This window comes from Pteronotus mesoamericanus, unplaced genomic scaffold, assembly GCF_021234165.1.
Source record: "Pteronotus mesoamericanus isolate MK-2021 breed Mesoamerican mustached bat unplaced genomic scaffold, CSHL_Meso_final contig_50, whole genome shotgun sequence".
Classification (NCBI taxonomy): Eukaryota; Metazoa; Chordata; class Mammalia; order Chiroptera; family Mormoopidae; genus Pteronotus; species Pteronotus mesoamericanus.
Window position 1 is genome coordinate 44,946,929 of NW_026555186.1, and position 12,998 is coordinate 44,959,926.

Here is a 12,998-nt window from a genome sequence, read left to right on the forward strand (position 1 = left end):
TGAAAGCTTGAAAACTTTTCCTCTTAATATTGGAAAGTAAACAAGGGTGCCCGCTCTCACCCTATGAGATAGAGTGATTAAGCAAGAAAAAGAAATAAAATACATTCAGATCAGAAAAGATGAAGTGACATCTTTATTTGCAGATGATATGATCTTATATATAGAAAGGGCTTTTTGACATTGGTCTTAGCAATAATTTTTGAATATGATACTAAAAGTGCAAGCAGCAAAAGCAAAGACAAGCAGGACTACATCAAACTAAAGTGCTTCTGCACAAGAAAAGAAACAAAATTAAAAGGCAACTTACAGAGTGGGAGCAAATATGTGCAAATTGTGTGTCGAATAAAGGGTTAATATCCAAAATGCATAAGGAACTCATTCTATAGCAAAAACAAGCAATACAATTTAAAAATGGGCAGAGGAACTGAACGGACATTTTTCCAAAGAAGACATACAAATGACCAACAGATACATGAAAAGGGGCTGAACATCACTAAGCTCTAGGGAAATGCAAGTCAAATCCTCAATGAAATTTCACTTCACTCCTATCAGAATTACTATCTCAAAAAGGCAAGAGTTAAGTGTTGGTGAGGTTGTGGAGAAAAGGGAACCCTTGTGCACTTTTGGTGGGAATGTAAATTGGTACAGCCTCTGTGTAAAACAGTATGGATGTTTCTCAAAATTTTTTTTTAAAAAGTTAAACTACCATATGATCCAGCAATTTTACTTCTAGACATATATCCAGAGGAAATTAATCAGGATTTCAAAGAGATATCTGCACTCCGTTGTTCATTGCAGTATTATTCTCAATAGTCAAGATATGGAAATAACTGTAGAAATAACTTATGGAAAAAAGTGTTTGTGAACAAATGGATAAGGAAGATGTGGTATATGTGTACTATGGAATATTATTCAGCCATGAGAAAGAAGGACATTCTTCCACTTACAACATGGATGGACCCTGAGGGCATTATGCTAAATGACGTAAATCAGAAAGAGAAAGACAAAGACTGTATAATGTCACTTACATGTAGAATCCAAAAAAGCCAAACTCATAGAGATAGAGAGTAGAATGGTGGTTGAGGCAAGGATTGAGGGAAATGGGAAAATGTTGGTCAAAGAGTAGACATTTCTAGTTACAACATGAGTAAGTTCTGGGGATCTAAGTTACAGCATGGTGATCATAATTAACCATACTGTATTATATACATGAAAGTTGCTAAGAAAGTCGATCTTAAAGGTTCTCACTGCAAAAAAAAAAAAAAAAAAAAGTAACTAAGTGAGGTGAGGGCAGTGTTAACTGATGTTACAGTGGAAATCATTTCACTGTATAAGTGAATCAAATCAGTACATTATACATCTTAAGTTATTGTATGTCAATTATATCATTAAAGCTGAAAAAAATTAAATTTAAAATTCACTTCCTCAATCTCAGTAGCCACATTTTTAGTGTTTTTGTGGCCAGTGGCTACCATATTGGGTATCACCAATACTGAATATTATCATCAATGCAGAAACTTTTATTGGACACTCAGCACTAAATCTAGAACATGGACAGACTTAAAAGATGTAGTTAGAAGAAACACTCCAGGTTGAGAAAGTTAGTTGAATCTTCCTTTTTTAATAAGCAAATTCTGATTCAGTTTTCTTTTAACCTCAGAGTAATGGGTAAGATTGTTTAAGGGTCTTGTGCATCTGTAATTTGTCAAAATTGATTATTTCTTCTAATTAGGCCCCTCTGCCTTTCTTTGTCATTAGTGACTATCTTTAAATAATTTTTGTTTGGATGGATTTTATGTGTTAATTTTACAGTGGAAAGCTAGTAAAGCTAATATTTTCACCTGCTGACAATGTAGAAGCAAAGGGTCTTTTAAAGCTAATAATGATTATTCTTCATGATAGAAATGTAATGGAATTCTTTTTTTTCCATATTTTTGAACCCCACTAACCAATGTGGTTTACCCTTTCAACATATTCAGTTGTATTTGGGTTTCCTGTCTAGACTGAAGAGCTTTATTTTAACCACTGTATACTTGGATTATATTATTTTGCTAATTAACAGGGTATATACTCCTGTTACAAAAGATTATCATGTTTACCCCCTAACTATTAGATATAAGGACAGATATGAGGATTATCTGGCTGTTTATTAGCAATAACACTGTATGCCTTTATGGTTAATGTTGGAGAATGGAGAACTATTCCTGAAGTAAAGTAAGTGTTCAAGGGTAAGTGTAGGCTGCATATTGAATAAGTGTTCGATATGATTTACTTACCTTTGGGCTGAAAGAGCTTTGTAAGTCTAAACCAAAGAATTTTTCAGAATCCATTCGAAAGGATATTAAGATCGGTTTAATCTTAAAAAATTCAATTCCTCTTCAGGCATTGCACCACAAATTTAGCCCTTGATTTAAATGTTGCAGCTTGATAAAATCTAAAAAGCTCAATCTACAAAGTTAGGTTTGCTGCTTTAAGACCCAGCTGAATACCAAACTACCCTCTTTCATTGAAGCATTTCCTTCTTTCCACAGCTAGGGTTAATCATTCCCTCTGATCTTTCATAGCACTTCAGTTACATTTCTGTTGTTGTTCTTATCATACTTTTTGATATAAACCCCCTGCACTTTTTATTGTCTTCCGAAATGTACGCAGGCCTGGCTTTTCCCCGGACTTCAGTCCCTCCATCCCAGTCTGCCTTCCTCTCTTCTCTCTTTCTCCCTGTCTCCCTTCTCCCTTTCTTCCTCCCTCTGTGCCCTACTCCATCCCTCTCTCTTTTTTTCTCTCAGCTGCTAGGTTGGCTTCTTACTACTTGTAGGATCACATTCAAAGTCATCATTCTGGTATTCAAGATCCTCATAAATTAGGCTATATTTCCAATCGATAGATAGTATTGAGAGAGAGGAGTTTCAGATGACTTTTTTTTCTTTTTATTTACATGTATTAGGAAGCAACATGGTTTAGTACAGGATGTGGAGTCTAGCTGGGTCCATATCTCTTCTTTACAGCTTACTAGCTGTGTGCCCTTGGCAGACCACCAGCAATCCCCTCTACACCTCACCTTCCACAACTCCAGTACTGTATTGCCTGTGTTTGTCCTCTCAAAGATTAAATTTTTGAAATTCCTCTAAAATGTTCAGTACCTCGCAGATAGTAATACACACACACAGGGAAAGTGCAGCCTCTTTTTTGTATATGCAAACATATCATGAACTCCCTGTATGTGTGTAAATATAAATAATATTTATTATTTTTAATGCTATCCAGTAAATGTTTTATCAATTTTATCTTTTTTTTTAGTACGAAATGGAGAAGAATTTAACATGCATAGAGTTATACTCTTTCCTGGCAGCCTACACACTCATTTATAAATACCTTTTCATTTTATTAACCAAATGAGGGATAGTCATTAGCTCCACATTGCTGATGAAGAAACAGTATCTCAGAGAAGTTTAGTAGATGAGCCAAGATGATATAACCAGTAAATGATAGTCAGCATTGTACTGTCTACTACAGTATGCTACTTCTTACACCAAATGACAAATAACTTCTCTAGGTATGGTGACCAGAAATTCAGAGGAGTCTTAACAACGGGTTTTTGTTGTGCAAACATGTGGTAGTCTCTAGAATAGTTTCTCTTTTGTAATATTTGACATTAGGTCTATTTCACAAGATTCAAGAAGGCAGTAGGGCTTCACTTACTTACCAATTTTACCAAACAACTAAAAATGTCAAAATTCACTTTAGATTATTAAATATGTCATGTTCAGTGGTAAAGACTATGTTGTCAAAGGCCTAAAGAAAAAGGAACATTTGTTTTATTACTTCTGTCCATTCTTCAGTGTTCTTTAAACCTTTCCCTGACTTTAGGGTGCTAGAATTACCTAGGAAATTCTAAGCCAGTTTTAAAATACACTGCTTTTATTTATTTTTTCCTGAGGTTTTGTTTTACTTTTCCCATTGCCTGATTTTGTTTTTACCATGGACAGATCTAATTAGTAGAATCAGAATCCAGTGGTGATTAGTCAGATGTGGACTATTTAACATTTAAAAAGAACCTTCAAAAGTATTATCCATATAAAGCTATAATTTTAATTTATTCATTCTCAGGAACATAGCTTAGTTCTAAATTTCCGCTAACAACATATCTGTGTCAAGTATCCCTTCAGTAACCAGGGATGTTATTCATAATTTAGATCATTCTCTTAAAGTCCCATCCAGTCAGTTATTCTGGATAGATGTGATGCTGTTGGGATTTTTTGTTTGTGATTTGTTTTAGGGATTTATGCTTTTTTATATGTTCCGTTGTCAGTTTAGTAAAGCTGGTACTTTTGAGGAGCAGGCTCTATTGTTATCCTTTTGGGTGGGGAATGAGGTTTAATTTTGTTTTTACTTTTGTTTTATCTAGTTTTGGCTGTTATTAAATTAAGGAACAGATTAAGTTAAACCTAACAAATCCGTTACTCGTCAGCCTTAAAGAACCTTTGTCTGAGCCTTTAGTTGTATCTTTTAGAATTGCCCCTGAAGTCTTAGCAAGAGACCTTGCAAGGAAAGTTTTAAGCTGTTAATATTAAGACCTGAGTGCCAGCTGAGTTCCATTTAGCAATGTTTATGGTGTGCTCTTACCAAGACCCGAATGCTGGTTAAGGCTTTCTTTGTTAAACTAGATTGCTCTCTCTGTTAATTTCTTACCGTTCTTGTTGCTCATAAAACAAGTCTGATAATAGTTATAATGACCAGATGATTTATCTCTAGTGAGAACCCATAGCACCCATTCTTTTTTTTAAAATTATATTTTATTGATTATGCTATTACAGTTGTCCTGGTTTTTCTTCCTTTGCCCTACTTCACCCAGCACCCCCTACTCCCTCCGGCAATCCTCCCACCCCATTGTTCATGTCCATGGATCATGTGTATAAGTTCTTTGGCTACTCCATTTCCTGTACTGTACTTTACACCCCCCTGGCTATTCTGTAACTACCTATTTGTATTTTGTAATCTCCTCATCTCTTCACCCATTCTCCCCCTCCCTGCTCTCATCTGGCAACCTACTAATAACTAACTTCTTTTGCTTTAAAGAGTCTTCCTTTATCTTTAACATTTGGCCTTTTAATAATGACATGTCTTGAAGTGGGCCTCTTTGCATCCATCATAATTGTGACTCTCTGCACTTTCTGGACTTGCGAGTCTGTTTCCTTCACCAAATTAGGGAAGTTTTCATTCACTGTTTTTTCAGATAGATTTCCAATTTCTCGCTCTTTCTCTTCTCCTTCCAGCACCCCTAGGAGGTGAATATTGGACCACTTAAAGTTGTCCCAGTGGCTGTTTATACTATCCTCATTTCTTTGGATTCTTTTTTCTTCTTCTTGTTCTGCGTGATTGTTTTTTGCTTCCTACTGTTCCAAATCATTGATTTCATTTCGGCTTCATTCATACCACTGTCCTCACTAAGTTCCTTGAGTGTCCTTAAAAACAGTGTTTTGAACTCTGCCTCTGATAGATTACTTATCTCCATTTTGTTTAGTTCTTTTTCTGGAGTTTTGATCTGTTCTTTCATTTGGGCCATGTTTCTTTGTATCCTTGTTTTGACAGCCTCCCTGTGTTTGTTTCTGTTAGATAGAGCTGCTTTGACTCTGTGTCTTGGTAGTGTAGCCTAATGTAGTAGGTGTCCTATAGGGTCCAGTGTCATAGCCTCCCCTATCACCCAAGCTGGGTACTTGGGGTGTGCCCTTCATGGGGCCCAAGTACGCCCTTCTTTTATAGTTGAGTCTTGGTTGCTGTTGGCAAATCAGTGGGAGGAATTTACCCAGGTCAGTCAACTGCAAGAACTGGCTGTGACCACTGGCCACCAACTTCTACCCTCCATGGAGGATCAGCTATGCAGGAGCAGGGTGGTGGTGCTCCAATGTGGTCTGTAGCTATCCACTGGGTGTGCAGGCTCTGGGGTTTCCCAGGTGGTATAGACTAAGGTTAGCCTCTACCTGTGTTTTGTCCAGGGCACCCAGCATGAGCTGTAAAGCAATCTGAGGTGGCTGCTACTTGTGCTGGGCTTGGAGATTCCCAGGTGAAGCCAAGCTGTGATTCTAATCTGGCAGCCACTATAGGGCTCACTGCTAGCAGCTGTTGCTAGTTTGATAGGATTTAGGAGCCAACACTAGCCATTCTTATGGAAAAGCAGCTTGGGAGGGTCTCTAAATTGGGTGGGGTAGAGCCTCTTTGGATCTCCAAGGTGGGTCATATAGTGTTAGCCAGGTTGATGGAGTCTCAGATATGGCACAAGCCTACCAGCTCTGAGGGGGGAGGGCTCAGCAAAGGGACAATGGCCTCTGCTCCCCCAGAAGCCAGGCACTTCATTCTCTCCCTGTGTACCACAGGTGCCTGTCAAGCTGCCACCCTGGTGCTGGAGCTCAGGGTGACTGAGTCTGAGTAGGTGAGTCCATCATGTGTGTGTTCCCCAAGAGGAACTGCTTAGGGTTCCAGCAGCCTCCTCCATCAACTCAATCCCCGCTGGTTTTTGCAGCCAGAAGTTGTGGGGACTTATTTTCCTGGCACTGGAATCCTAGGCTGGGGGGCCTATTGTGACAAGGTATCATACCCTCCTGCATTTTTATACACATGGGTTTGGGGGCCAGCCTGTTTTGTGTCTGCATCCCTCTTACCAGTCTGGATGGATGTAGTTTCTTCAGTTCTGTAGTTGTCAGACTTCCTTCCATTCACCTCGATTTCTGATGTCCCTGAGTTATGGTTGTTCTATATTTTACTTGTAATTTTGATGTGGTTGTGTGAAGAGGCAAGCCATTGCTGCCTATGTCGCCATCTTAAAGATATTTTTCATACCCATTATTTTAAGGAAAAAGAAAAGAAGTAGAGGAAAGAGAAAATGCCAAAGTACCTTTTCCCCTAATTACTGTATTCCAGAAGTGGGACTAAGTGGATTTTTGGATCAGACTTCAGTTTCATATGAACTACTTTATCCCTCTTTACTTTTTCTCTAATGGAAGGTGCTTGTCACATACAATGATGGCATTGGCCAAATTGTGTGCCTGGCAAAAGGATGTTTGAGGAGAAATGTGGGTGATATGGGTGATGTTCCTTTTCTTTTTTTAAGATTTTACTTATTTTAGAGAGTGGGGAAGGGAGGGAGAGAGAGAGAGAAACATCAATGTGAAAGAGAAACTTTGCTTGGTTGACTCTCGCACACCCCCAACCAGGACTGAAAACACAATCCAGGCATGTTCTCTGACTGGAAATTGAACTGGTAACCCTTCGCCTTGTGGAACGATGTCCAACCAACTGAGCTACACCTGTAATGGCAGGTGATGTTTCTACTGGGGTAACATCTTTAAATGATTGCATCAGTTATAACATGCATAAAAGATGTAGGTTTGGAAAAAACAGGCAGATATAATAAAGATATCTGAAATTCTAAGTGATCTTGGCACAGCATTTATAATGACAGATTTTAAAAGAATATGTCAAGCTTTTTTATTATTTGAGTGATAACACTGATTTCTTCTGAAGGGGAAAGATGCAGAAAGTGCACATGTTGGCAACATGAGCTTTAGTTCCCTTGGCAGGCGGTGACTGAATTCACTAACCTGTGTTCACAGCCATGCATTATACCAAGGGCTGCAGATAGCAGAGTGCTGGGCTGGTGATGTACACTTGGCCACATACTATCAGAGGTTATATTTCTTCTATAGTTACTTCAGAATGCAACATATTTTTAATCAGCTAACTCTAGTTCTAGGCACTTCATTCTTCCAGTAACTGTTGCCACAAATGTTTTAGTCACACACATTTTGTCCGTTTCTGATGGGGCTCTGGTAGTAATGATCATAACTACCATTTATTGAACCTTATATCGTGTGAGGTACTATTCTAAGTTCTATGAATGTATTAGCTCATTTAACCCTCACAGCTGTCCTGTAGGGTAGGAGCTAGTTTTATCACCATTTTAGAGATGAGGAGACTGAGGTTAACTTGCTCAAAGACACACAATTAGCAGAGTTTTGAACCTGGCACTCTGACTACACAGCCTGTACACTTAATGTTCTTTCTTTTACATTTAATTTTGATGCTATGTTTCCCCCATGTTTCTGTAATTAATGTATATATTCCATAGACTAAAGCCCCACATTAAGGCAGTTACAACTAAAATCTATTTGAACTCTTAGAAATTGCTGACAGATTTTCAGTCCTTTAATGGGACACTAAAATTAATTTAGACTGAAAGTCCACCAATGTATTTTGTCCAAATGATGAATTACTTAATGTCTCCATTTCCTATTTTCTGAAATCCTTATTTTGAAATTTTTTTTTTCTGCTATGTCTTATCCACATTCCATTTTCCAGGTGAATACAGAGGGATTTTTTCCAAACAATTAAAAAACAATAAACATTGTTTTTTAAAACCCATTGCTTTTAACATAATTGGTTATTTTTACCTTTTGATATCACTTATTGAGTAAGAAGATTACAGTTAGTCACATCGTATGTGTTTAACTTATGCACTTGGAGAAAGAGAAAGAAAGTCCTTGCAGGTGTGGCTCAGTTGATTGCAGCATCATCCCACGCACTGAAAGATTATGAGTTCAGTTCCTGGTCAGGGCACATACCTAGGTTGAGGGTTCAATCTCTGGTTTGGGCGCTTATGAGAAGGCAACCAATCGATGTTTCTCTCTCTCTTTTCTCTCTGTCTCTCCCTACATCCCCTCTCTCCCTTCCTCTCTCTCTAAAAGCAATGGGGAAAAAAAAGAAGAGAGCAAGAATAACAATTTAAATAATGTGGTGATTGCATCTGTTATCCCCCTGAGCAAGCCTGTGTGCTGGAGTAATGGGTAATAGGGACATGAATTTATCTTCCCATTAAGCTGGTTTTAGGGAGTATGCCACTCACTGAGTGTTTCACTCTCCTGGATATGATTACTTTTTGATACAATATGGTCCATAAAAACAAGCCGATAACTGGAAAAAAAGTAAGCTCTCGCAAGGCTGAAAGAAAAACTGACTGTGTGCCATGCTTACCGAAAGAGAATGTGTTGATCTCTAATAGGTTTCTCCAGGGTAATTTCACAAATGTGCAATGTCTGCCTTATGTATTTAAGTAACTCCCTCTTAATACATGATTCCTCTGTATTGAGTACCTGCCCAATGCCAGGCACTGTGATAAGTGTCAAAAGAATGAAGATTTGGTTTCATCCTTTAAATAATTCACAATCTTGACAGTTCATAATCAAGGGAGGGCAAGTTTAGGTAATGGAGAGGAAAAAAAGAGTATTGTAAAACTAAACTGGCAAATGCTTATAAATTGTTATAATATGACCCCAAATAGTTTATTTTGGGTGTTACAATAACTTAAAAAAGGAATTATCGTTTTTTTGTGTGTCTTTTTTTTTAATTTTAACACTGTTGTATGTATGGAAGTGACTTGCTAAACTCTGTGGGTGCTAAAAAAAACTATAAGCAAGAATTTTTGCCCTGAAAAATCTTTCAGCTCTGTGCATTTCTCACATATGCTAATCTTAACCTTGTTTACCTGAATAACATGACATTTTAATTATACCTGCCTTACATCATACATAATATTTTTTTCTAGGTTTCTATATATTCTGTACCAGAAAAGATTGGTCAAGTTCACCATGCCTTGGAAACAACTGTGAAGCTTCTTGAATTTTTTCAAAACTACTTTGAAATTCAATATCCACTTAAGAAATTGGGTAAGAATCAAACAGTACCTCTGATTTTTCTTCCCATATTTGTAAGCTAGATTCATTTTGCAAACATTTTTTAGAAAGAACTCTTGCCACAGTTATTATAAAAGAAAACCAATAAACATTGTTAATGATTTGAAAATTATTTGTATTTAAGATCATTTAGATTTCATGAATGTAGATACATTCATGTGGAGCTCAAAACACTTAGAAGTTTATGGGTCTCCTACAAAGGTGCTGTCTTAAGTGGGAACTTGCTTTGGGCTTAGTCTGGAGTTTAAGTAATTTTAACTTCATGAGAAATTTCTGATTCAGATAATAAGAACTGAGCACTGGAAGCTCTGAGTGATGGAGCTCATTCTAAATCAAAGAGAGCTGGCCCTGCACATTGAGAGGGAACTAGGTGTCTCTTTGTTTGCTAAGGAACAGAGAAACAGTGACTCTCCAGGTGTTCCTCAGCTGACGTAGGGGTGAGGGAGCGTACAGGGCTAGAGTAAGGAAGGTTCCATTCGTGAGGAGTGTAAAATGAACTCACTGCCTCCTGATCCACAGTGATCAAGCACTGAGTAAAATATTTTGATTTTAACCAGGGAGTACCTTAAATGAGGGGAAATTCATTACCTTTTTCCTGTTGTGTCCAGATTTGGTGGCTATTCCTGACTTCGAAGCAGGAGCAATGGAAAATTGGGGTTTAATCACCTTCCGAGAAGAGACACTTCTGTATGACAATAATACTTCTTCAGTGGCGGATAGAAAACTGGTTACTAAAGTCATCGCTCATGAGCTGGCCCATCAGGTAGTAGCAACCAAGGCTGTTGGTCTGTTTCATATCCTAAAGAATTAGGATAGGTTTAGATGAGAGTAATGATTCACCTTTTTATTACAGTAATACTTTCATAATAAAATGAAGCTTTTGAGCGCAAACAACTTCAGGTGAAAGTGCTTTTTAATGTTTGTATAGGACTTTACAGTTTATAAAGCATTTTCACATGTATTATCTCACTTTTCATAACTGCTCTAAGGTAAGTGATAATCCCATTTTACAGGTGTGGAAACAAGACTCAGCTTAAGTAAATAACTTGCTCAAAGTCACACAGCTAGTAAGCGGCAGCACTAGGCGTTAAAGAAGCACTACCTCATCAAAGTCACTCTCTCTTTTCCCCCCAAGAATACAGAGCTATTTTGCCTCTGACAAATGCCAGCTGCTCAGTGTAGCTTTGAGGGTGGAAAATCTTTTTCCTAAGTTGTACTCCCACAACTCTTGGACTGTAGTTGTCATGGCTAGATTTATTTTTTTCCTTTCCCCTAGAACTGTATTTTTTTTAATTACTTTTAGAGGGGGTGGGTACTCTTTTATGATGTGGAGAAAAAGAAATAAAATTATACAGGTACAGGACCCTCCTTCTGACTTCCCCAACGCCTTGCCTCTCTTGCATCCTTGATGAGGTGCCTATCAGTGCTGGGTGCAGTTTAGAGATGTCTTAATGGTGGGAGGATATAGAAGAAGCATAGAACATGCTCTGGGCAGTTTACTCCCTGTCCCACACTCAACCTGAACACAACTGTACAGCCCCTGTGAAGACTTTGTGAGAAACCGGTGTATGAAGCATATACTCATTTACGATTACAGTGTTAGGCGTGCAGACAAGGTGTCTTTTACGTAATTTCCTCTAGGTCTATTATATCTGGGGCCTCCCATCACTACTGGAGAGCATTTCTCTGTTACTTTTTCTTTAAGACATAAAGATCATCTTTGTCTGAAACAGGTTTTAAGATAATACCTTTGAAAACTGTGTTCTGGTAATTCACAAAAATGTTTTGTTTCAGTATTTAGTCACATTATCAGTTTGCTGCTGGTCTGAGTGAAGCCCTAGGCCACAGTGACTATTGCATGCCATATCACACTTTATTTTAGGGAATTTTGAGATGCATTTTTTAGGAGAGTCTCCTATCTTTTTTTTTTTCCTTCTTCCTCAAGGAAGACTTTTAAGGTCTATCTTACTTCATTTATTTACATGCATGACAACTTTCTTAAGGAATATTGTTTGAATTCCATTTTGATCATGTGAAAACTGTCCTCAACTTGGGTACTGAGGAGAAACGTGAAGTATGGGTTCTCAGACTACAGGAAAATTTGTCACATACAATCTTATTTTTTAGTTGTCATGGATGGTTATAGATGCAATGGAAAATAATCTTACTAACTTGATATTAAAAAGTAGAAGAATTTCATCACCTTTTAATGAGGTATCTAAAAACTGTTTCCGTAACCTAGTATGAAACATGTATTACTTTGATAAATATGCTAATTGTCTGTCTTGTTTGTTTTCCCCATTAAATTAGAGTAAAATGTTAAAATTTTATTTTACTTTTAAAGTACATTTATACAGCTTTTCTAATTCTTTAATTTGAATATAGTTTAACTACAATGACTGTATTTTTAAGTAATTTTCATCTAGTTATAGGTGATTAATCTAAGAATTCAATTGTTAGAACATTCTTGAGAATGTAAATATTGTGTTGGTTAGTAATTTTTTTTTTCCCCCACAGTGGTTTGGTAATCTGGTAACAATGCAGTGGTGGAACGATCTATGGCTAAATGAAGGTTTGGCTACTTTCATGGAGTATTTCTCTTTGGAAAAAATATTCAATGAGCTGTCTGGTGTAAGTACAGTGTTTGTTAGGTCTACTGTGAATGCTGGAGGGAAAAAGTCAAATTACATTTGGCATGTATTTTTATGCATTTGCAATAAAGAAAATGTTTCTAGAAAGAAACAATAAAATTGGCCCCTGTTACTTATATCCGTACCTCTTGAGATTTGACAATGAAAATTATGCTTTTATTTAATGATATAGTTCATTGAAAGCTGAAAGTATGTGAAATTACTTTACACTTTGTTGTTATGAAGAACATTATAAATTCATTTGCTTAATTTTAATAGTTGTGATTCTTCTGCCTGAAGGAATTTAGATATAGTTGAAAAACTTTTTTGCAAAACAGTACTTTTTATCCAATGTATAAAGAAAAACATTAAGATAAGTTGTAGCAATGCTGTCTGTTATCACTCTGATCATGCTTACAACAGTGATATATAAGTTGATACAGACAAATAATTTGCCCTATTTAGATACAAAGCACATTTCATTCTTGTTCAAAGACTTGGAACACCACTCTGTTATAGAGAACATAATAATGTCACTATGTTATTAGACTTTCCGGAGTTATTTCCTATCCTTAGAGATATTTGGACATACTAGGATATACTGGCAAATAATTCAGGCAATAGG

General features: G+C 37.0%; 1 protein-coding gene across 3 annotated transcripts in view; it reads left to right on the top strand.

Annotated features, from left to right (window-relative positions):
• Positions 1–12,998, top strand: part of LNPEP (leucyl and cystinyl aminopeptidase) — a 91,478-nt gene that overhangs the window by 48,873 nt on the left and 29,607 nt on the right. For all 3 annotated transcript variants that reach the window (XM_054578629.1, XM_054578630.1, XM_054578628.1), the window contains 3 exons: positions 9,596–9,716; positions 10,352–10,506; positions 12,261–12,374. In XM_054578629.1, the coding sequence (XP_054434604.1) occupies positions 9,596–9,716; positions 10,352–10,506; positions 12,261–12,374 (390 nt within the window). The remainder of the gene's footprint in view (positions 1–9,595; positions 9,717–10,351; positions 10,507–12,260; positions 12,375–12,998) is intronic.